The 26,294-nt window shown below is 37.2% G+C and overlaps 1 protein-coding gene across 1 annotated transcript in view; it reads left to right on the forward strand.

Moving 5' to 3' along the window:
• DNTT (DNA nucleotidylexotransferase) overlaps positions 1-26,294 on the forward strand; it is a 94,687-nt gene that overhangs the window by 45,242 nt on the left and 23,151 nt on the right. The window contains exons 8-10 of the mRNA XM_037400265.1: positions 12,950-13,052; positions 21,577-21,840; positions 23,286-23,369. Coding sequence (XP_037256162.1) covers positions 12,950-13,052; positions 21,577-21,840; positions 23,286-23,369 — 451 coding nt within the window. The remainder of the gene's footprint in view (positions 1-12,949; positions 13,053-21,576; positions 21,841-23,285; positions 23,370-26,294) is intronic.

The following is a 26,294-nucleotide window of genomic DNA, read 5'->3' on the forward strand; positions in this document are numbered from 1 at the left end:
TGTTCGTTGTGCTCTTTGAGAGTTTACTGAAACATCTGGCATTTTTGACTGCACTGATCTCTGTTCTATTTTTCATAGGTACAGGTAGGTGAATTTCCTTGTCTCTCAGTTTGTGTAATTTTAAAGTCTTTGTTAAACCTTTGAATTAGGCCAAAAGAAACTAGGTATTTCAGGGTGTCTGAGCAGGTCTAGTCTGAGATGCCTGCTCTTATAAATAACAAAAAAACTCTCTCCAGTCAAGCCTGATTCTCCAGTACTTATTACATATTGTCATATGGTTTTTATTTCCAGAATCATTAAAATTCTGGTAACAAAAGATACTGCACCACTCTCATACAGACTGCTTCTTCAGTGAGAGAGCTTGCTCCATGTTACCATGGAATGTGCTGTCAGAGTTTACACATGTGAAACTACATAGATGTTTTAAGACTGAAGTATCATCTGCATACTCTTACCTTTCAGCTGAATATATGAGATCCCAAACCCACGTCAATACTCACTGAAGTGTGTATCTCTTTCAAACAGTGTTGAAGAGGTTTTGCTTTGCCATTGATTGGCACTCAGCAAAATTTATGTATGCAGGAAACTTCTATGATGTCATTTGAAATGCTTGATTGAAATAGAGTGCAATTTAAAGGATTTGCCAAGACAGCAAAAGCAAAACTTCAGCAGTGTATTTTATGACTTCAAATAAAACTGTGACAGATTGGTATGGTACATTTCATAAGCTTTAAAAGCTGGAAATTATATGGACAGCTTCCAGGTACAGTTGCATTATTTACATGAAATTGAGACAGCGCTCTCAGTGATTCATAGCTCAAGCATAGTTTTGTTTTGGTTGGTGGAATAGTGAATTTACTTCAAACATAGAATTCGGAGAGACTAGAGCTGTTAGTAGCAAAAGGTCGTCTTGTCTGCAAGCCAAAAAGGGATAAATATTCAACATCAGGGTATAATTGGTGACAGACACATTCAAGCACTTACATCACGGAAAGCTGGAAGACAATAATGCCATCTAGTCATTACAACTGTTATAATACATAGAGATAACTATACCTTCTGACTAAGAATTAGGTGACTGAATTCTTACATGGCCGTTATCCTATTTTGCTCTCTCAGTAGCAACCAGGCTGGTAGAGGACTAGTTTTATAAAGTTTTAATAGTGTGTAATAAATCTAGTTGAAATTTAATTTTGTAGCTTTTTCACAGAATATTTTTTTTTTAACAACTCTGGAGTTAAGGTCAAAGGAAATTAATTTCAGCATGTGAGTAATAGGTGGTCCTCCTTACGATAGTACATACTAAAGTAGGTCAATCAGCTTGTAATGTTTTTGTTTGTGGAATAGTGTTTCCTGCTCAAACTTGGTTTTGTCAGATCTTGCAATTATGACTGCTGTTACATTTTTCATAATGTTCCACAGGATAATGTTTTTCTTAGCTATCAGTGTATAAAAGAATCCTCATGCAGGTTTGTTTTAAACTGAACATGCTTTGAAATAACAATTTGGCTAAAAGTCCACAGAAGCCAATATATAAACACACCGTTCATCATTCATTCCTTTCACAAGGCAGGGAAATGAATCTTTTCAAGGTTTTGCATTATAATATTTTAACCTATTAAATAATTTTTGATGCAGATAATTTAATAGAGCTTTATAAGATCAGTGGATAACTTTAAATTCAGCAATAATGCCGGCCATTTAAGTTCTTCAGTTGAATAACCATTTTCTGATTTATCTTTTCTTCTTGCATTGAAGTAACATCAAATACCTGTTAAAGCAAAGCTTGAAAAAGACATCAGCATGACACAAAGAGGAGTGCTCTGGTGCCTTGTAGGCCGAGAAAGTGTCTAGGTTTCTTTTGGGTCATAAAAGACTCACAATCAAGCATAACATGACATACGCTTGGTCTTTGAAAGTGCACTTAATGAGAGACTAAGTGAATGGCATGCATTACTATTTTGAGGCAATGTAGTCACCGAGGGTGAAATTAGATTTTAAATAAGATTTAAGTGGTATTGCACAGGTTTCACACTCGTTCTCCTCACTTCAGTTATTTTCACCTTCAGAGCATAACTCCCAGAAATACGTGGAGACATGGTCCCTTCTGTTGCAGCAGGTGATACTTTATCCTGGCTTGATACAAGAAAGATCTTTTAAGTAATGCATTCTCTGCCTTGTCAGGTGTTTCCCTGAAAGTCTCCTTGAACAGCAGCTACTGGTGTGCCATAGCCATAGTATCCTGCTGAATAGATGAGAAACCAAAAATGCTTGTTTTGTGTATTCAATATTAAAGCTATATTCCCTTATGCCAAATAAGTAAAGTTTCTGCTCCTAAAGGGTAAGGGATTTTTCCATTGCTACTTCATTGCAGAGTTGGATTAACTTTAAAAATAAAATAAATAGCTTCCACAGCTATGGAAAATGAGTTCTGCCCCAGGTGAATTAGAATTAGTGTTACACTGGGCAAGAAAAGTAGCATTTTAATGAGGTGTCCACCCTCAAGCACCTCTTCAAGGGAAGACACCTATGGATCTTTGCCAAATACTTTTGCAGTTCAGCTGGGTTTATGTCGAATTACTTTAGCTGGGTGAAGAAGATGCTATATGCTGTCTTTGGCAATTCAGACCTTTGTAGAAGCCTGATTTATAGCTGCCCAGAACACTGGTTCAGTTTTCACTATGTTTTCATTTTGGAGGCAGTCTAATCTAAAATTATTTTTTTCTTAAATCAGTGGGAAAAGTAATTCTGCAGGCAAAGCTACAACAACAATTTATTTATTTATTTACCCACAAATTGCCAAAATAATAAGTCAGAGTATCTCTCAGCTGTATGGTATCTTTTCAGTTAAATACATCATTAATTCAGTTTTAATTTTAATTGTCTTTGCTGGTGGCAGAATTTTTCAGTTAATTTAATTTGATTATTGCTATTTCAGACATTAATCAGCATCCTATTAAACCATCTCACAGATATTAATTATGCCTCAAAATAGCACTTTGATATACAGTCAGGGAAGAATTAATCCTCAAAGGACAAGAATTCCAGAATTTTCTTTGATATGAAATACAAAATTTCAGTCAGTTTGGGTTTAGATTTCCAGAAATACTCGACTCAATTTTATCAGCTTTTGCAAACCAAGTCCAGTTGGGTGATTGAAATGCTGGGCACTAAAATCAAAGTCCAGCTACAAAATGTTTGTGCAGGTGATTTCCCACACTGGCACTTCTGCTCTCAACAGGTATTTTGTAGTACATCACCACCTATATGGCATTAGAAAGAAAAGAGAATATATTTTGATTCTGGCTGGGAACCACTAATATCAAACTGCCTTTAAACACAGCTAGGATATAATTCAAAAAATAAACCAGGACAGCAGAAATTACCCCAAGCAGCCAGATATTCCCATACTCATATCAATATTCCACAGGGCCCTGATCAGATCTTGCTTTATTTTCCTTGTTACTTCAGGCATGTTACTTATTTTTGAAAAGCAGGGACTGACTGTGTATGTGGACCATGTTGGGATTTGTTCACTCAGGGTGAAAAAACAAATGACGCCTGCCATAGATACTTGCAATGTAAGGTAGGGAGGATCCTTCTTAGTTATGTGTTTTTTAATAGCTATTGGCAAAATTATTGTATAAGATTTGTAAATATCCATTGGATAAAATAAGCCAGTAATCTCTACAGTTCTCTCATCTTTTTTACCACCCTAGTCCTGCAATAGAAGGCTTCCCTGAGTTTCAGTTCTGGAATCAGAGTGATCTGTGATTCCAAACCCTACACCCTTTGAGAAGCTTGGTATGTCTTCATGTAATGAATGGTATAGATGAGCCTTCTGACTACCTAATTTGATTATAAAGTGGTGTCTTGCCTCAGGCATTCCCATCAGTGTTACGTCTTTGTCATTTTTAAGGTGGAGATATAAAGACCATGCACCTAGAGAGCAAGTGAAGCTGGTGGTAGAGTTTGGCATGTTTGAGTGCCCCTGGTTTATTCTGCTGGAATGTTCCCTCTTCCACCCTCCCTCCGCTGACAAAGTAATCACTCTGCAGCGTGAGTCAGGCTTGTGAACACTTGCTTTCTGCCTTCTCTGTGTCAGTGTTTTTGGATTGTTAACTTTGGTTGAGCTGCTTTTGCAGTTCAGTGGGTGTTTGTTTTCTTGCTACCTACTCTGTATGTATGTGAACCACCATTGCGTTGACACTGTTGAATCTAAATGTTGTTTTGAAAATGTGGAGCTGACTTGAATATTAAGGAAAACTGCTGCGCTAAAGCAGACAGTGATTTGAAGAACAACTTATGTGTGGTGTACAGGGTTTAGCCGGTCACTTATGATAGCAATGGACTGGTATAGTATGCTGCTGCTTAGGCTGTTAATACTGTTTACAGTGTTGATCAGAATATGTAATTGAGAGTTCCTGAGGAAATAGATTTAAATAAATGCTAGGGCATTTATTATAGTTTGGAAGACACTTTCTGTCACAAACAAGATAATTTTCCAACTTGCTTTTTAGCTATTGCCCAGTTCTTGTTGCAAGTGAAATGAGAATGTTGCAAACACTATCATTTCTTCCATTCAACAAAATCCTTCAGCATGAAATCACTGTTGCAGAAGTGCTTGTACACATACGGTTCTGTTAATTTCCTTGGAAAGGGCCTTGTTTCTTCCCTGTCCATGTGCTAACTGTATCCCTAACAAAGGTCAGTGTCCTTTCAAGTCAATAGAGCCACTTACTTGAGGCCCAAGTTTCAGACCTGAAAATAGCTAAGGAGAAAGTGTGCTGAAATAATTAATTTCTGGTTAAATTCTGAATTCAGGAAACTCAGGAAAAATATTCTGAGAATTTTACTTATTGGTCTACTTTGCGTTTATGCTTTATTAAACTGCTAGTAACTTATACCTGAATATGGAAAGTTATGGAAGATGATTTTGAAAATCTGTAGTATTACAGCCAAGAATTATTCTTGGCTGAAGGAAATCTGTGACTACTTTTCAATTAATGGAATTTTTCTCCTCTGGCTATTAAACAGTCCAGGATTTTACTTTCTATGTGATAGCTGTAGCACTGTCACACATCAGTACTTCTATCTTAAAGATTTTTTTTCTCTTTGTAATGGGGTTTATACAAGAAAAACGTGTAATTCTTCATAGTTTGAGTAGCAGTAACTCAGAATTATTTCGGTATCTGGCTGTGAGAAATTGTCCACCTCTTGTTCAAGGTCTTAGCAAAGACTGCTTAATAAGCAAATCCACAAACATGCAGACTGTCTGGGTTTTGGAATAAAAATTTTTGTTCTTCTGAGAAGGGACATGCTGGTGGGGAAACAGGTAGTAGAGGTACCATAATCAGGACATGATTAGGTTATTAGAGATGGAATTACCATGCCGTTTCTATTTGGTCAAACTCAACTGATGTCAAATAGTTCTACGTTGCCAGTACAGTGGGAGTTAAATCAGACCCAGTGTAGAGGATACCTCCCTAGAGTAAAAATATGGCATCAATATCAGAGTAGTCAAAGAAATCTTTGAACTATGTATGCATGTGTGTGCGTGTTTGACTATAGCTGTAATAATATGTTTGACTATGATGCACACTGAGGCTACTAGAGTTCTCTCTGAGGAACATGCATTTTATGGTACTTATAAATTATTTGTTTACTATATCTATAAGGAATGGTTCTGCTACTTATGCAAGCTTTCTCTTTGCTGCTTAAACAAAAGTTTATTGTGCTATATCACAATTTGTCCATTCCTTCAGCTGTGTGTAATCTTCTGCAACGTTTAATCCCTTTTCCATTTCCACACAATCATCACTTCAGCAATTGCATTTGGTCTTCCTAGATGTTTATGCATATTGCTCATCTATATTCAAGGAGATATTCAAATGGCCTCACATATTTTCAAATCACTTGGGGATGTCTGTCTAGAAGCTGTCCTTCCTGCATTTCCCAAAAGAAGAATGCAGAGAAGATGATGCTTAATTTAACATGTAATGAATTCCCATATTCCTTTCCACAAATAAAGGACTTGTCATTTTTTTTTAATACTGGCTTTCAGCATCCAGCTTGCTACACAAATGAATTTCAGCTGGATTGCTTTTAATCTGAGCTCTTTGGAAGGAAGAGTTACAACCTCTGATATTTTGTGCACATTCTCCATATGCTATCTAAGGCTTGCTCTGTGTAGTTCTGGTCTGAGGCTACTTTTACTGATTTTCCTAGTTTTCTGTATTAAAATGCAACTATGCAATGAAATGGTCAGGAAAGTGAGAGTTTAAAAATCTTACCAGTTTTATGGTGAATATTGGTTGCATAGCAATTCCTGATGGCTTGATTATTTTTGCTCTTTCCTGATAGCAGTCATTCTCAGGAAGCTATTTCACAGCTATGGTTTTTTTCTTATTTAATGTAAAGGCAATTTTACCCAACTGTATGGGAAAAATATCCATTAGCATCTGAATATTAATATAATCATAAACGTACTGTTTTAGTAAATACAATCTGGTTTCAACAAACAGACTCAGAAATATCCAATGTTTAAGACATATGCCTTCCTCCACAATCAATATTTTCCCACAATTTTAACAGGAATAAAAGGTTCAGTCAAATAGAAAGAAGCCTGAAATGTCTATGCCAAATCTTTTTCTGTTCTTCATTATTTGTCCCCACTTTATTATGTTATATTTTGTGGCAGTCAAATGAATGTATGATTTGAAGATTAATAATTAAATTAATTATATGCAATTAATTTGCTTCATTCCAGGAACCCCACATAAATTTAGGCTTCTTTATTATTTAATATATTTGATCAGATATTGGAAATGAGTGCCTGTTAGTTGTTAGTCTTCCATGTTCTTAAATATTTATATGCTTGACTTCATGCAAGTGATTAATGCCTCCTATACCAGTGGTGGTGTTCTCATGTGTGAAGTTCAGTACGCCTGTGTAAACACTGAAAGATTTAGCACACACGCAACCTTATTCCATATTTATAATGCCATCATTATGCCAATGAGAATATTGCCTGAATAAAAGGGATAGGATTTCCTTAATAAATGGAGGCTTGGCTATAGAATGAAAAAAAAAAATTATTTGGAAATTTTCCATCTGAGTTTTGAGAAACAAATACAAGTTGACCAGCTTGTCTTTAGCCCAGGCTCTGAGAGCGCAGAGCCAGTGGGCCACAGTCATCTCTGATGATCTTTCCGAGCAGCTATTGAAAACCTTTTTCTTCTTCTGAATATTAAGTGCTTTCTTTCCCCAAAAGAGTGTTCAAGTGCCCTTCTTAAGATGATTTTGAGAATTGATTGAATTACAGAATATGGCAGTTGTGAAGAAAAGGTATTTCAGCTTGCCCTGGATACCTGATGCTAAATTTGATTCCTGGTCCAAACTTTCTAGCCAATGAAGCAAAGTTCACTTTGCATTTCTGATCAGAACTCAACCTGAGAACTGCTTACACACATAAGTGCAGTCAGAGTTTTGCTGGAGAAGGATTTGTAAAAACTATTGTAGTCCTACTTTGACTGAAGTGTGAACCTCTGAAAACATGAAAATACAGTCTGTAAAGTAAAACATCACATATTTTTATTACATTGTCAAATCCAATAAAATTATCAAATAACCTAAATAAACGAAAGACCAATCTAGTACAGTGTTGAGATTTTAGTCAGAAGTACTTTTTGTGATCATCTAGTACTGCAGGTAGGCTGTTCAGTTAATCACTTTAATGGTTTGAAGGACTTCACAGAAGACTTTTATCCAGGGATTTATCCTATTCATTCTGGTTTATTCCACAGCAGGGTAACAGTTGGATTGTCAAATAAGAGAAAACTTTTACGTGTATCAGAATATGACTCTAGGAACTTGAAAACTAACATGTACGTTTTAAAGAGCTGTTGGGGAGACAGAAGAAATGAGGTGCACTCCAGAAAAAAAAAAAAAAATCTAATACAGAGCCTGTAAAATCAAGCTAAGAAAGAATTCCAGGGAAACAAACAAAAAAAGCTACATCTGTGTATTCCTCATTATTATTCCCATGGTCTCTGAATGCAAAGCAGTCAAGAGTGAGAAAGAAGCACATAAAATACTTTAAAAAATAAATTATCCATCCATATTGTGAAAAAAGGAAGGAATCGTGTTGCAGGGCAAAATTATAAAGACCTGAAAGAAAAGTGGAGACAGAGGAAGCCTGCGAAGAAAAGCTGCAATACAACAAGCTTAGCTGGAAAATACAGGGCACTGTGTACATGCTGTGAGCAACAGCAGACTTAAACATCTGACTGTTGCTGAAGAAAGAGGCTGCTTTTGGAAAAGGGCCCTCACGGTTGAAGGGAGCTGATAGAGAAGATGGTGGTGAACAAATCTAGAACTCAGACCGTGCCATTTCGAAGGAGAAACACCTTTCTTTAGTTAGCAGATGAAGTCCAGCATACTTTGGCAACACTAAGAAGTGAGTATTATTTCTATGCACAATACAAAGTCAATGGTAACAATAAATCATTCCTGTGACAGATCTATCCAAAGGCATTGTGCTGTCTGTGATTTTACTTTGATGGTTTTATTCCCTAGAAATATGACTGAGCAGGAGATGCAGTTAGTCTTATAAACATAGGCTGTTGATGTTCGCTTTGTATTTCATGCACTTCAAGGGCTGGCAAGGTTCATTAAGTAAGCTTACAGTTTTACCTAATGCAAACACACACGTGGAAATACAGTATCATCTTATGCATCCACTGGAACTCTTTCTAAGTTTTCCTAGATTGCTAGGAAATCCAAAGATTGCTAAATGGTTTTCAGGGTTTTGAGACATAACTCATTGCTGCAAAAACGTGGTTTAAATTCCTCCGTTAGTGAAGTTTTTGAGTGGTAGAGAAATGTCAGTCCATCTTTGCTCAATTAAAGTCAGTTTATCAGAATTGTCATTGATATGGCTTAGACATTATATAATATACGGGGTTTCAAAATACTGTCCGCACATACTACTCTAAAATGTCTAATCGTGCAGATGTTGCCCTTGTAGATTAAGACAATGCGATTATCTTTTGTCATACATTCATATATTTATGTTTTATCCATAGTGATAGTTATGTTTGATGACTTGGAATCTAGATTTTTGTAGTAAAACATCAACAGCAAAAAAGAACATTCCAACAACCTTAAAGATGATTAACTGACTAGTAAGAAATACCAGCTTTATACAGGTTTACCCAGCCAAGAATTGAACACAGTTAATTAACGGTACTCTGTCTTTTTTAGTCTTCAGACTTGAATGGATTGTTAGCACAAAACCTAAGCTGCAATTTCAGTTCTGCAAGGTGCTGGTTTTCTTACAGCTCCAGCCCAACACGGATTTAGGTTTAGATCTAATGGAAAAAGAAAGAAAGATGTAAGTGGATCTGAATAGCAGATATAAAACTTGAATCCATGTCCTTTCAAAGCCTCAGAAACCTGAAATCCCCAGTCATGTCCCTGATTGCTCTGCTCCTAGGGGCATCTATGCTTTTGCTTCATAACAGCCTCAGCATTTCCAGCTACAAGCAATTAATTTCCCAGATCCTGCTTATGCCCAGGTGGAATCTAGAAACTAGACAGATTATCAGTCTCATCTCATATGAGTCCTAGAAAATAGACAAGCTCTGAGCAACTATCATACACATTAAGAGGATGTATATTTTTTTTCTAAAATGTCATTGCAGCTGTTTTTATTTTTAAAATCGTACTCAAATTTTATATAAAAGCCTTGTGATTGAGTACGTAGACAGTGGCGTACCAGAATCAAATCCTTACATCTCCCAGCATCCATTGGTGTGCTAAAATCACTAGCCTGGGTAGATTTATGGCACTCTGCGATATATAATGGTAGATTTGTAGAGCCAGGAAGAAGGAGTATGATGTAGCATGCTGACTAGAATGCCCATTTAGAGAGAAGCCTTAAGACTCTGTGCCCTGCAGCCAGCACTGGCTCTGTATTTTGTATTTAACAGCCAGCAGATGACAAATAACTTGGCTGCAAACACATCAAACAGTGTTCTCCTTCCTGACTGAGTGGTTTTAATCCAATAGCTAATAACAAGTAAATAACCTGTGGACACTGGCATGGACCCAAAGGCTATCTCTGAACTCTGTTCCTAGAACTGTACCCCAGCAGAAAGCAGGAGAGGAGAATGAGGAGATGCCTCCTGTGAAGCAGGATCATTGCCAATATTTCTGACTGATAAAAATAAGGCAATAAAACAGGGGTCCTCAAGGTTTTTAACCAGGGGGCTGGCACGTGGATGAAGTGGCAGGCAGTCATCTGCGGCTGCTTGGTTTCCCTCCCCAACCCCCAGCAGGGGGGGGCGGGGGGATGTCTGTAAATACCGGGGGCAGATTGAGGACCCTGGGGGGCTGTATCCGGCCCGTGGGCCGTAGTTTGAGGACCCCTGCAATAAAAGGATGAGGATTCTCTGCACCAGTCACTGGGCTACCAAATGCAAGACAAAACCAGGCACTGGTAGCATCAATTTGGTATTTGTTTTTCAAACAAAGTGTTTGTTTTCATTTTAAGTGAATGATGCTTAGTTAAGCCCCCTCAGTCTCTAGATCATGGTGGAGCCCATCTGTAGCCCTGTGTAAGGAACCTGCTCTCTTGAAAGTTATGGGGTTTGAAAAAGACTGCAGCCTGCAGCATTCCTCCTGGAAAGCTTCAGGAATGAATTAGAGACTGAAGTTTAATCTCTGAGACACTTAATTAGAGGATGAATTCTGGGTTTTCATATCCAATTTGATGTTTAAATGTTCTAAAAACTAAATGTTCCAGTAACAGCCTGACTGATTCAGTCAAAAATTAATCCAATGTGAATTAGTGCAAAGAGAAACTGAAACACAACCATGGCAATAACAATGATTTTATATTGTGTGCTTTTACATGACATTTAAACACTCTAACTTCACAAATAAAAAGCATTTCAATAAATGCTCTCTGTCTTGGGAAAGAAATGGCCAGTGAAACAGCTTGGATTTCTTGGAATTTTATGGCAGGGTTTTGTAGATGTAGTTAAACCTCAAGTATGTATGTGTCGACTACTGGAGGAAGAATCAGGAATCTGCTACTGATTCTAGCAGCTTCCAATTTCTTCTTTTGATTTTTTTTTTTTAAATTATTTTAGGCAAGTTTTCTTATGCCACTTTCTGCATCTCTAAGATAGGAATAGTAAATTCCTTCCCTTTGAAAAAACATTTTCAGACATGTAAGTAAAAAGTGCTGTGTAAGAACTTTGGATTATTATGGTAATTTAAGAGATAACGAATGTCATCCTACAAAATCACTCAGAAAGTGTTACATGGAATACTAAATGTTTTTTAACTTCTTGAGTTTGAATTGCTGTTTGGTTTCTAAGCCTAGACTGATTCTTTGTTTGAAACTTCTTTTGAAATCATTTCCACCTGTTTAAGCAGTTTTGACTTTGCTGCAGACATGTCACAATGGTTGTATCATAGTGAGTTACACTGCTTGTCAAATATAAAACCTAGAATTTCATTTCCTTACATTTTGCTGCTAATGCTGTTCAACTGTCCATCAGTTAGATGGTTTTCTGTCATGCAAATGGCAGTTGACATGTCTGCTAATCGCTTCTGTTCCTACAAATTTCCAAGTTTAAGAAATCAGATTCAGTTTTAGGCACTCTTTTAAGAGAATGTACTGTTTCATGAAATACAAAAGATTTAATTTTTTTTTCTATAGTTCCCATTTTCACTGCCTATATAACAGTGTACAAATTCCCTGAATACTGGACAGTGACTGAATTCTGGACCTGAGCTATAACACCAGGTACCCTTATGAACATGACATGAAAAAGATTTGGAGATGTGCTACATTTAGGTGCCACTACTCCAGATTTCAGGTGCTTACTCCACCTGCTGCATACTGCACCTAGTTGCAGAAGTACCTCTCTCCTCTGCCCTTTTCTCTTTAGGCACAGCCTGATTAAAGCTAATAAATAGATTGTATGCAGTCCCTGTTGCAGTATTTGGACCAAAATGAAAACCTTTTATTGGCCCACAATTCTCAGATGAATTGCACTCTAAGATAAATTTTCAGATGTTCTCAAACATTTTGTTACTCTGAAGGGAAACATCCTGATAGCATGCTTTTGCCTGTTTGCTGCATCTTCACCTGATTTAGGTTTAACACGTTTGCTAAGTGGATGAAAGGCAAGCTGAATGCTGAGACTTAAATGAAGAAAAAACAAGAGGTTATGACATCATTTTTCATTAAGAACATTTACAATTAAACTTTGTACATATGGATTTGTGAAATCCTTAGTGGGTGCAATCAACAAGCTTTAGTCACATTAAGGCTGAAATGTTCTCGAAAAATACCCAAACTCAATCACTACAAAAATGATTGTTATATTTTAAAAGAGAAGAAATGTAAAATACTCAGAGATTTTATGTTTGCCATTAAAAGAAATGATAAAATTATTCATAATCACAGGTTTTTTTCATTAAATTATCCTTCAAAAGCTAGAGAAGAATATTTAAGCCTGCAGTAGTCAGACTGGCAAGTTTATCTGCTTTTACTGCAGTGGATTCATAATATGTACTACGGTATTTTGATTATTTTTTTTTTTTTTTTTTTTTTAATCCAGAGATGGCTGAAACCTTTTCTGGGACTTAAGGGGAAGAAAGACAGAGCTTTAACATCAGCGAATGCATCTGCAGTATCTAGTTGAACAACAGAGAAAATACATCAAAAAGCTTAAATTATTGCTTAACAAAAGAACACTGATGGACCCAATAAAAGAAATAGAAGATTCCATTTTGATTATGTTTAAAGAAACATTGCTATCACTTTATGCTGCAAACTCTTTTTATAATGCAGCAAAAACACTCTCTGAAGGTAGTGTGAAATTCAACAGGAACTTAACTCTTTCATTTTCATGTTGTTTATTGCTTCTAGGGGTAAGAACATCGGGCATGATATAGATTTTTTGATCACCAATCCAGGACCAAGAGAAGATGATGAACTTCTGCATAAAGTTGTTGATATATGGAAAAAGCAGGTATGAACTAAATAATATTTAGCCAAACCCACATATTCTAACAGCACTGAATTAAGCCTACATAATGCTTAAAGAATGATGACTCCTTTTCACAGATGACTGTAGTATTTTGAAATTGGATATTGCTCTATTTGATTATTAATCATGATGATCTAGGTGAATCCTCCAGCTCTGAATTCTGAAGTTGAAGGTTTTATCAGAAGTGCTCTACACACATTCTGTTATAGCTTACCCTAAGAACATGCAGCTAGTCAGAGGCAAGAAATCAAGCTAGGTGGAGTTTTCCGTGACACAGGAAAACTGTTCTTATACTTTGAAACAAAACTGTATTTATTTAATTTCTCCTTGAGATGGGAGTAGCTTCTCCCAAGGGGAACTACCTCGGGGAGCTCCTGCTTTAAAGCCCAGTGGCTTTGGGTGACCTCATGGTATTTGGAAGAATGCACACGTTTCACAGAGGAATTGTTCATCAAAGGGTTTGGGGGTTTTTTTCTATTCAGCTTTCTCAGTTTCAAGCAGCTTTAAAGTTGGAAGAGTCTGAACTGTATCAGGTGCAGGCACCTCAAAATATTCCTGTGTCAGAAATATAGTATGTTGGGAATAACAAGTTTTTGTTTCTTCTCCTGCCTTTCTAGCCAGCTGAGATATTTTTCAACATTTGCGACCTGCACTGTTCAGAGGAATTGGGTACATTTCAACAAGTAAAAGGCCAACACTGTTTGAGGTGGATCACCAAATGCCCCACTGCTCAGTCAGCTTGCAGTGCAGATAGCCTGGAGAGAATGTTTTGAATCGATTCTTCAACTGTGTACTATAATTAAGGCATAATAGGTTAACACATGAAAGACAATTAAAACATTGAATCAGACAAAAGCTTATCTAACTGTATAAAGTTATCCATTTTGAGGTGGTCAAAACTTTCAAATGGCTTTAATGGAAAGGCTTCGAACTTGTTTTTTCCTGGTAAAATACAACCTTAGCTGAATTCCTCTCCCTTCGGTTGACTTATGTTTTTGAGATGTTCACAGATTATTATTAATTTTTTAGATTTCTGTTACTTTCATCCTAATTCTGTATGGAAAGTGTATGTATTGAAGTAGATTGCTAGCAGGTATAATTTATCATACTCCAATGAAAAGCAATAAAGTTGTGACAATTAATGAGTGCTGAGGAGCTACTCTATTTTTATCTTTTTACTATTTACGTAAAGTTTCTCTCTCAGCCATTCTACTCTATTCTGAGAAAAGTTGCATTTCTTCTTGGAAGCTGTCCTTTTACCTTCTTAAGCAGACTTGATCCTCTAGGAAGCCATGTGTGGGTCCTCCAAAAAATGTTTATTATCACACAGCAGAAAGAAAAAGTGACAACAGGCTGAGGCTAGAGCCTGCTCCAAGTGCAGCCTTTCATTCCTTCTCCCATTCCACCGTATTCCACTTATATTAATGAGAACAATGACTGTGATCTGAGAAGTCTGCAACTGCTGAAGCTTTTCAGGTCACTCTGAGCTGCTTTCATTAAATGAAATTGAAAGGAATGAAATAGAAAATAAATTGTTCTTACTGATATTTTTTTTAAGGGTAAAATTTGGCAGAAGTGAGTGCAGGGAGAGTATGGGAGGTCAAGGGTGGCGAAGGGTTTGATGAAAAGATTAAGATTCCTTTAGAAATCCCAGCATGAAGAAAATGTCAGAAGAGGAGATGTACAATGGCCATAGAAACCAAACCCAAACAAGCTGAGGATTGTTTAAAGCTGTGGACAAATATTTACTGTGTTCTGTTTGTCCTGCAGAATTTTTATGGCTTATACTACTACCTATACTGCCTGTCTACTGTGGCAGTTGTAATATACAGGCTTTTACTGACATTGCTGAAAAATAAGCTGCCAGCAAAATAAAAATGAAAAAGAGAGGAATTATACTCCTCTTGCCTTTTTATTACCTTTGATTTCTAAGGGGGAGGGGAGGACACAAAAAACCCGCAAATCTAAAGCACTTTTATACTTTTTGACAGTACACCTGTCGTCTCCTTTGCAGCTTTCCACTTTTGTGCTACTGCTTCAAAGCCCAGATGCATCAAAGAACATCACTGAGGTCATGATGTTGACTTCCTTTCAGCAGCTCTTAGCAAAGGATTCTGCAATGTTTAACTTCTAAACTATGGACCTCAGCCGTATTTAAATAGTTTAAAAGGGCCTTTTCCTTAGCTGAAAAGTTTAATCTAACAAGATCCTTCCACTGAAAGCTGTTGAAAGCTAAGTGGTTAAATCAACACCATCATGCTCTTTGATGCAGCATCACCAGGGATAAATGGGCTGAGGAACAGAGAATGCGAAGTCTCCAATGAGCTTCAAAGTAGAGTGGCAAAATGGAAAAGCTGCAATGCAGTACACAGGTTATGGTTTTAATGGTTCCAAAAAGCTTCATAAAGAAAGTAAGAAATTACTGCTGTGGGTTAGAGCTTGGAAGTCCGTGGGAAAACAGGCTGAGCCATCTGTGTCGATGCTGCTTCTTTCACATACTGTGTGAAGGCATTTTCATTTCTTTTGCTAAAAACCTGTATAGCTATATTTAGCACTCTTCCTGTTGTTACATATGTAATTTCAACAAACGGACTGATACCATTGCTACAGGCATTCCTGTACTCTTCATTTTTTTGCCTTCAGATTCATGTAAGTATAATGTTGCATTTTTCTTTTGGCTCTTAGGAAAATGAGGAATGTAGATGCCTGCCTGTGCTTACTTATTTTAGTGTATCAGTGGTCTGGTTTAGACTCTATTATTTAGCCTTGCTGAGGTGAACAAGTCAGGAAGGGAAAGGCTTGATGTCCTGTTAAGGCAGATGGTGAGGAGCAAGTAACTGGTCTCACTTTTTCATTGCTGGAAACAGTTTTCTTGTAAACAGGGTTCACAGAACAGCAGCACATTCATTACTGAGTGACAGCTGGACTTTAGCAGCAACAAAACCTGTTTCTAAGACTAGAAACAGAAGTGGTTAAGAGGCTGGAGCAAACAGCTTATTTTTTTCAGATGAACGCTCTGCCCATAAGGATGCAGAGCTCCTTTGTGAAAACATATTGTTTCACCTTTTGACTAAATGCATTATGAATTTCTTGTGGCATTCTGGCTCAGCTTCAGCAGGAGCTGAGGACATTCTTACGTAAAATAGACTATTGCATGGTGGTTAGAGCACTGGATGTGAGAGAACTTGGCTTAAATCACTTTAGGCAGAGGGTGGGGCTGAATCTGATTGTCCTGCTTGTTTTAAGTGAGGATCCAGGCAGCAGTGGCAATTCTTATAATGTCTGATGTTTCTGGTGTGTATTGTATATGTGGATGAGTACGTGTGTCTATGTCCCTATCTACCTATCTATCCGTTTCTCTTGCTCACCAGTGCAAATGCTCATGATGTAGAGAGGGAAACATCATTCCTGGACTCTGGTGCTAGCCTGTCCATTGTTGTCAAAACCAGGCTGTTTAGGACATGCCCAGAATTAGACCATTCTGAACATACAGGGAATGTCAAGATGAAAAAGGGACCAAGGCAGCCACATGATTATGCGGCAGCTGCAGAGTTTTATATTGCTGATCAAACCTTTGATGCCATTTGCTAATGATTTGTCACCCTAACAGGCCTGACTGCTCCTGGGCATCAGTTCCATGAGCTGTTGCACTTTATAGAATTCCACCTGCCTCACCTAGGTAGAGATTTTTCTGAACTAACATGCCTAAATCCTATTTTGGAATAGCTGTAGGTATTTCACTGGAAAAACATCCAGTTTCTCTGTATTAAACCATCTCAGAAGGAAATTAAGAGCAACAATGTATATACATTTCAGAAGAACATACTAGATTACATTTAGGGTGGTATAAAATGCTCCTACTTAGCTTTAACAGAATTAATCCCGCTATCAACAATTATGAAAAATAAGAGTTTATAACATTAAAAATAGGATAGGATTTAATTTAAAATTACAATGAATTCTAATGAATGGATTGATTTTTCAGCTATTGATTTCATATTTTTCTAAAACCTCACACTTTTCCCCAGTTTGATCATGGATTTACTCCAATATCAATGCTATTGATGTGCCAGCACTCAGTGTGTTTAAGTAAAAGTGCGTAATCATTCTAAAGAGGGAAAATTGTTTGTGGGTATTAACATAACTTCCCTAAAAACATACATTTGGTTTTGATGGTGTTGTAAATTTGAGAAATGAAAATGTCCACATTTTAAAACTTGATTGTGTAAACAAGGTCTACAGCGCTTTATGGTGCATAGGTCAAGCTGAAATTTGCAAAGAACTGCAGATTCCCTGACAAAGAGTAATGAGGGGGCTGCTGTTCTGCAGCTAGCTGTAGCCAAACCTTCACACAATCTTCATAGCTGATGGCCCCTCCAGACAATACTTTTCCAACATGTACAGAAGTGCCATTTCAGCTTTACTTTATGAGGTAATGGTGATGTCCAGTGCCTAATCAAATTAGGTTAATTGGAAACATTATCCCATTGGATATGACCTAGGCTTGGGCTCCTATTTAAAGGTGATATCCTGGCTTTGAGTCAGGTTTCAACTGCTTCTTGAACTCAGCACTTGTGTAATTGTTGCCTAATTGCATTTTTTTTTAAGCTGAAGTAGACACTTCCAGTGGTCTGCATACTCTCATGCCCTTCTTATTGGCTTTAGAAATTGCCCAGCCAAAAAACTATGAAAAAACATCACAGAATAACCCAGAGAGACATAGTCCTAAAATATGTTTCTAGTCACACTTGCTAACTGTGGCCATCTTCAAATACTTAAAATGTATTCAAGTAGAAGACGTGGCCTAGTCAGCAAGGGAAAGCAGTGGTGGGTAGGCTCCAATACTGGGTTGTTGTAACTTCTTCATGATTTCTTGATGTTAAATCTCAGGGGCCCCAGGGAGTATTCCCTTCAAGTTCCTAAATATGAAAATAGGATGAAGGGAGAAAAGAAAGAAATGACCCATCTTTAAATGCTGTGGTTTAACAGGCAGAATTTGTACTCTTCAAGTAGCTGAGAGATCTCAAAGGGAGGACCCTTAGTAAGTGTGGTATCCTTTAGATAAAGGGAATTTCTTAATTTTTAATGTGGGCGACACAGCAAAGACTTACATGTCAAATTTGCCATTTTCATTTACAACTATATATTCCTTTAATCAGTAGCATAGCTGGAAAAAGTTTCTTAGAAAACTAAGAAAAGCTGATGCATAAGAGTTCACCTGTACTATAATAACACAGCTAAGGCTTATTGAAGGAGAGGATACAGTGTATGAGTAGAAATTAAAAATGAGCATCTTAAAAGGCCTGAGCATGATGTTATCTGTTACAGACAAACAGGTAATACATAATTGTATCCGCTCAAGAGCTTATAGGCTACAAATCCAAGTGTGGGGTACTGGTGGCCATGTGTGACTGTCCCCATATCTCACTGAGTCAAAACACTCAGTGCTCATCTGCTTGCCTGTGAAGAGAGAAACCACTGCAGGCTGTGATATTTTGCTGGATTTCTCAAGTGATCAGAAACAAAAATTCTATTAAGACTTCCCACCTACAGTAGGAATTCCATTCCTTTTGTGGTCCATCTAAAGATGGGCTTTAATTCCTGATTTCCTGTCCCAAAACTGAGGAGATTTCATTTGAACAGACGACAAAAACACTGATTAAAACTGTGGCAAATGTGCAGAACTGGTGATCGGAGCACACTGTCTACAAACACCACATAGGTACTGGAAATGCAGACACTTGGAACTATAAAATAAGACTTTATCAAAACTTAATATAGTTAGGATTCTGCCTAAGGAAATAAATTATTTAGGCTTATTCTGGGATATGCTGTGTAATGCCCCAAATCTCAAAGAGCAAAAAGGAAAATGAAGCAAAGATGAGAAAGTACTGATGAAGTAGTTAGAAGATTTTTATAGAGAATGGGAAGAATGTCAGTGCTTAAACAAAGCTTGAAGTCATCAATTAATAGTCAATGATCAGTGAGATTAAAAGCATTTTTTAGCATTAGGAAGACAAAATTAACCTGAAGGCAGGCATAGTTTCATCAAAAAGAGTGAGATAATAAGCAGTTATACATTAACATTCAACAGCTGTTTTGAGTCTATGTTTGGAAAAAGCATCAGTGCCTTTTGACGTTGGGGTGAAATTAAGAAAAAAGTTAGTTGGATGTAAGAGAGCACCTGCTAAAATTAAGTGTGTTCATATCAGAAGTCTGGGAGAATCTAATCTGAGAATGAGCTACATAAGTAGCTTTCTCGCATTAGTTTATAATAAATCAAAGTTGGGAAAAATTTCAAAGAAGTGAAAGAATGTGAATGCAAGTCAAGTAGTTATCATTAACAAGGTTGGCCCAATAACCCATAAAACAGCCTGTGACTGATTCCCAGTAAAATAACGGGATTGTTAATTTAGAACTATCATCAGTGAAAACCTGGAGGCTGAAAATATAAGAATACCTATCAGTGTCTCTTCATGGAAATCATCTCTTATTAAGTATTTTTGTTATGCTTTTTTTTTTTTTGTCAGATTATAGCTCTGAGCAATAAAATTAATTTTATTGCTGTATTCTCCAAGGTATTTAACATATTATCATGTAAATTTACCACACTTGTACTATATAAAAGAAATAACCAAAACCTGGTATTTAATATGGAGATATTAAAAAAATCAGTTCATTATCACCTCTGTTCATAAGAGGTCTGACCTGGAGACCATTATAGTTAACTGTTGACAGCCATCAAATAAAACCACTTCTATGCACTTAGTTCAATATTGCAATTAAAAAAAAAATAAACCACACAAAACCCAAACCCACAAAACTGGTAGGATCCTTTACTATATGTTAAGGGATACATCAGCTACAAGTCATGAGGCATTCTTGGCCATGCTTTTTTGTGGTGAGACTAGTATAAGAATTCCTAGTCCAGAGGAAGGAGAATTAAACATTTGACAGACTTCAAAGTAGAGACAAAAAATTGATCCAAGGATCTAAATCAATGCTGATGATGGAAATTTTAAGAAACTGAGTCTATTCATCTCATCATGGAGAAATGTGAGAAGTGGGTTTGATCAATGTGTAGGTTTAAAGAAATGTAAAAGGAGATATGAAAAGACATGTGATGGTTGTAGGCTTGTTGATCTTGAAGATGAAAACTAATGAGCTTATCTAGTCAGAACATGGAGTTAGTAGGTTCAGCTTAGTAGTTTTCCTTCTAGTAACGACAATTACGCACCTGGTAGACTATGAAGAAAGTGGTTTTCATCATGTGGAACCGCTCTCAGAACACGGAATCTTTTTACCACCTTGAGCTCTCCTACAAGTGGCATCAGTGACGCTGAGCACTGTTGAATTCTCACATACCAAGCTCCATTTCTATTCTTAAGACTCAAGGATGACTGAAGGAAGCACTGTGGTGGACAGTACCTGCTTTATTTCTTTGTTAATGTGTATTTGATGCTTTGTATGCTTTAAAAGGGATACGCTGGGCAGCAGACAGAGGGAGGCTGCTCCTTGCCTTGTCCCAGGTGCTGTGCTTTGAGTGATTAGTGGTTTTCTGGCTGGTGAGGGGACATTACACTTTACCTGAGGGCAGCTGAACCTGCAGAGCTCTAAGAAGCTTTGGGAGTGCAGGGCAAGTCTGAGATGTCCAGAAAATGAGTAGCTTCCAAAAGCTGCCTAGAAATGCGAAGAACAGGCACAGAGACAGGCTGGAGGAATGACAGAAAGATGCTTTTCCTAAGGGCCTAGGCGGGATAGTGCAGAGTTCGCTGCAACCGCAAGAGCTGTTAAAAGGTTGCTGGCTACAGAGCAAGGCGGGAAGCAAGCACTGCCTCTTCCCACCCAACCCTTCCTACAGTGCTGGTTAGAAGGAATTAATTTACAATGCTCTATTACTTCCATTTTTCTTACTCTGTATGTTTTTATTATAAAAACAAAATTTTGTTTATCTTTTAATAAAATCTGTCTCCTGAGGCTCAGCAGTTTTTTGGCGCACTCCCTTCAGATGTTCCTTTGGTGTACTCCTCTCCTATCTCTCTAGAGACTCCAGACCTTGTCACAAGGAAATCTCACACAAGAGACACAGTCCACATGCACTGTTTGGAATCTGTCAGCAAGACGGTGCACTGGACTAATTTGTTTTCCTAGATGCCTGCCACGTGGGAAAGCATCAATCCTTACTCAGAAATTTCTGTTGATGTAACTACAAAAGGCTTAGGAGGAAAGGCTGGAGGGGAAGAATTGCAAATACTGTCTTAGTACCAGGCAGGACATGGCCACTATTATATGAGTACCCCTGTAGATTTCCCCTCAAAGGGTCTGCTAATATTATTCCAAAAGCTGCAGCTGTTTCAAGTCTCTGCTTAGCCCAGATTTGGCCCAGCACAGTTCTCTGTTTACTGAAACTGCATTTTACATGAATTTTTAAGACAGCTGTCTAGAAACTCTGGAATTGCAGTAAAACCAGTCCAGCAATTCAATGTGAGTAATGTCTTCTCTTTAGGGTTTACTCCTATACTGTGATATGGTTGAATCAACATTTGTAAAGGAGCAGCTACCAAGCAGAAAAGTTGATGCCTTCGATAATTTTCAGAAATGTTTTATAATTTTGAAATTACATCAGCCAAGAGTAGAAAACAGCAGTTACAACACATCGAAAAAATTTGATATGGCAGAAGTCAAAGACTGGAAAGCAATCCGTGTGGATCTGGTCATAACCCCCTTCGAGCAATATGCATATGCTCTATTAGGCTGGACAGGCTCCAGGGTAAGTAACCAGTACGGTCTATGTTTTCTCAGCATTGATAACCTATTTTTGCTGCTGCAGGACTGTTCAGAGTTCACAGATTTTAAAAAAATGTTCCTTCTCTCCTTACGTCACATTTTATGCTGTCATCAACTTGTGGTCGTAGGTTGGAGCTGATGTGCTCATCAGTGACATTTATGGATGCCTCTCTAGACGAGTTAGCATCTGTTTTCTTTGAAGCTTAGTGTTCAAGTTCGTGGACTGAAGAGTGAGATTTTCAGTCAGTTGCATTGTCTTTTTACATCATACTAGTCTTAACAAGCAGTTTTAATGGTTACCGAGTAGAGAGAGGGTTTGGAAAGCATCACAGAATTTCACAGGAAATTAAAAATTTGATGAAGAGATGTTCTGAATTGGAAGTTAATTTGTTTTGTAGGAAATTGAAAACAATTTAACACCTTTCTTTTGGGATTAGATAAAATGTTTTGTTGCAGTTGTATTTTGAGTGCTTTAAATTGTGAAAATTTGGAAATTTTTAAAATTTACACGTTAATTTTGAACTAGAATAAAATATGTTTTGGTTGATGCTTTAATAGGTTAAGAAAACTTGAAATGATAGCTACTTCCACAATAGACACTGTAGCCAGTGGGTATAATATAAAATAGCACAGTATTTTCAAAATAAAAAATTCTATCTAAATGCAAACTCAAAACTTAAATGATTGATCTCTCTCCAGAGAGAATTATTTTTTAATCTGTTCTACATGCTTGCCTTCTGATGTTCATTTTCTTAGGGAGTGATGACATGGTATAACAGAGATCTCCTGAGCCTGCTGTGAATGGTCTTTGCGATCTAGAAGTAGTACAGATGCATTGCACTCTATTCTACTCAGGTTAATTGGAAGCAGGATATTTTAGACTAGGTTAAATGTTGCAATTGATGTGTTCTCTTGCTGAGCTGATGAGTTACTTCAGTCACTTTTCTTTTTTGAGATAATAAATTGTATTTATTTGGACCTTGGGTTGAGTTCTGCAGACTTTGGTGTCCTTATCAAGGAAGTGTTTGGCTGCTTAAATGCCTTTCTCTCAACTCTGTAGGTGGGTGTCTATGCTAAAATTGGAATTTGTGAAGCCCTTTGGTTGAGTAGACAATGACTTGCTTCTTTCCCTGCCTCACTCGGCTCCCGTTCCCTGTTGAGATAATTCACCTGCAGCCTGCGGGAGCCCATCGTAGGCTTACTTTCTTGTACAGTGCCCGACTGTTCTCATACTAACCAACTGAAATGATGGACCATTGCCTATCAAAACATTGTCTTTTCAGATGAGTCATTTTTTTGGACTATAGTCTTTTAATAGAGGTAATTTTTACATGTTAGTTTGTTATTTGGCTTGCTGTTGGAACAGTTAAACAAATTATAACAATTTTGTTTTGTCAGAATTGCTGATATTTACTCTATCTTTTACAGCAATTTGGACGTGACTTGCGGAGGTATGCTACTCATGAAAGGAAGATGATATTGGATAACCATGCCTTATATGACAGGAGAAAGGTACTGTTTATTCTCAGAAATAAAGCTTTTGTGTTTTTATTTCTGAGTCTGCATGTTCAGTTAGTTTTTTATATTCAAGTATATAAAATATTTTGGCTTGATTCTCTACCTATTATGTGGTAAGACAGTCCCACTTTTGCAACATTTAGTTTCACTGAGATAGCCTGATTAAATCTGAACAAGTAAGTCCAGAAATCTTTTTTGGCATTACTGAGGTAATTTCTGAAATTTAACAAGAAACATACATTAGACAATGGTATTTGAAAGGAACCGTGCAACCCTCGCAAAACTGAGAACAAGCCATCTGCAAGTATTTGAAAAAAGCATTTTACTGTCCCATTTCAGAATGAAAGGTCATTTCTGTGTCCCAGACACAGTTTCAACAGGGATTGTGCTGACACATCGAAGGAAGAAAGGATATTAAATGGTACAGGCTCAGCTAGAAGGCCTGAGGAAGTTTTTGTAAGGTGTGAAACTAAGTGGAGATCAAGGATCATCCTGCTTTTAAAGCCCTGCATTGAGAAGTCTATGTGGAGTTCTCTTTAGTCAGGCTTGCCAGTCTTGGTAGTAACTGGTCGTATTTCTAGTCTGAATGCTCTTGGCTGCAATTATACTGATCTCTGCATTTATCTGTCTTAATGTCTGTATTTGTATTAGGCCATTTTAATAATAAGCAAAAATCAATATTGAAGATGTTTATTGATGTCATTATAGGGGAAGGCAAAAGTACCATGTCAAGATTTTACATTAATCTTTCCTGCATATTCCTTTTAGAATGGAGATTGCTTTTAGCATCTCTACTTACAGGCAGCGTTGGCTCATTCTTTGTGAGATGCAGCAGTGATCTAAGCCCCTCACTCCATTTCAGCAGTCTCCATATGTGTTCGTCAGGCTCAGATGCTGTAACATCCTCAGTTGACATAGAAACCTGGGGAAATGATCGGGCTAATGATCCATTTAGTCAAATATCCTGTCTCCAACAATTGTCAATACAAGATGCTTCAGAAGAAAATATAAAATCACATAATAGATAAATATGCTATCCAATTTCTAAGGGAGGGGGAAGTTTCTTCATTAACTCAGGGATGATGTTAGTGTCTTTCTGCCTGTCTTTTATATTTTAAAAACACTCAAAACATAAACTCTTTGCCTCAACATAATATACTAAATGTTATTATCTGTGAGTTAATATGTGCTCTGTTAAATAGCTTTTTGGGTGTAACAGATGACTGCACCAGGGAAATACAAAGAATTTAAGAAATGCCACTGTTTTTTGTGTGCAGCAAAATTTGCCTGAATGATGTATAAGTGTATATCATTATATCTGCTGCTTTTACCCAGAACCCTGAGGCATTCAGTGATGCAAGATGGACACTGTTCATTCATGAACAGCATCAATCAGTATTATTTTTCCTTTATTGTGTTTAGGCTTTATATCTAATGTACCATTCAAATCCTTCTGGGAAAGAAAATGTGAGTTTCCATGTTTATTCCATTGGACTAGCTAGGATGTTTCGCAGATAAGTTTGTCTTCACAGTGTCCTCTGGGAAGAAAGATGCTCTTGTCTTCCCAAATTTTCAAGTAAAGAACTGAGGCAGGGAAAGATTTAATGCTCTATAAATCTATTAATTTGAAGGGCCCCCTGTTTGCAGTGTCTGGCCTGAATGTTTTCCTGTTGAGTATCTGCCTCGAGACTTTGAAAAATACATAGAAATGTGTGTATCCATGACATGTTTCCCAAAGCCATCAGCTGTAGCTGTAACTGAATCTCCAGGAACTGAATCTCTTACACTTCCTCACTGCACTGCCCAGAACTGGAGAAACAATTAGTGAGAGGACTGAGGAAGAAGACTTATGAAATTTTCCTTAGTACTTATTACAATGCAGGAATTCTATGACAAGAGTAAGGGAAAGAATAATATCCAGACCTTCAGGGCAAATTTCAATTGTCTTGACCATGCAATCCTTGATCTAGGACTTCCATATATCAAATGAAGGACATGAATGGATCAATTATCCCTTTCTTGGGGGACAACGACTCTGTTTTCAACAGTCTATCTGTTGTCATCCTCCCCTCCAATAATATCTAATAATATCCCTTTTCTCATTTCATCCCAGAAACAGCCAGTTTACTTCCAAATTTTATTTTCTGTTGCAAAACATGGACATAATACAGACTTCAAAACAAGAAGTTACATTAACCTGTTGACACAGCTGAGTCCTGTTCTCATCTCTGCTACATTCTCAGAAACAGCAAAATTACGTTAGCTGAAATTTTCCACAAAGAATGAAAATTCTAAGGCAGAGACACAATATGAAATCTTTCAGACCAGGCAGCACTGAAGTTACAGTCTACTTAAGAAGGGGTATTTTATCAAGTAGTGTCATTCTAACAAGAAGCAGGGAGATCCCACCCCACCCCCCCACCCCCCCCGTGACCAAGTGTTCTACTATTTATAATCTAATGTGTTACATTAAAATATTTTTTAAATTATTTTTAACTTTGCAATTTTGTATTAAGTTATTCCCATAAAGGACATTTTGAACGAAAAGCTTTCCACACTGCCACCCAGTGTGTGATAAAGTCAAGAATGTGCATAATACAACAATGGTGTCCGTAACTGTGAAACTTGGATGGTGACCCATAGTGGAAGTGCTTTGCAGTAAGTTGAGTGGCTGCCAAGATGGATTAATTTTTAGGGTCATCAAGTTAGCAAGCTTAAAATCAGTGATGAAACGAATTAGTAACTTTAGTGCTGTTTCAGTGAACATATACCCAATTCGTGAAATGTTTAGAGGGTTTTTTCCTTGGTTTAATTATGAAGACTAGAGAATCTTCTTTACTGTAGTTCTAGTGCTTTCATTCGAAAAAAGGTTGACTAGAGAGGAACATTAAAAACATGGATGTTTTATCTGTACCATCT

Source organism: Falco rusticolus, chromosome 9, assembly GCF_015220075.1.
Source record: "Falco rusticolus isolate bFalRus1 chromosome 9, bFalRus1.pri, whole genome shotgun sequence".
NCBI classification, from domain to species: domain Eukaryota; kingdom Metazoa; phylum Chordata; class Aves; order Falconiformes; family Falconidae; genus Falco; species Falco rusticolus.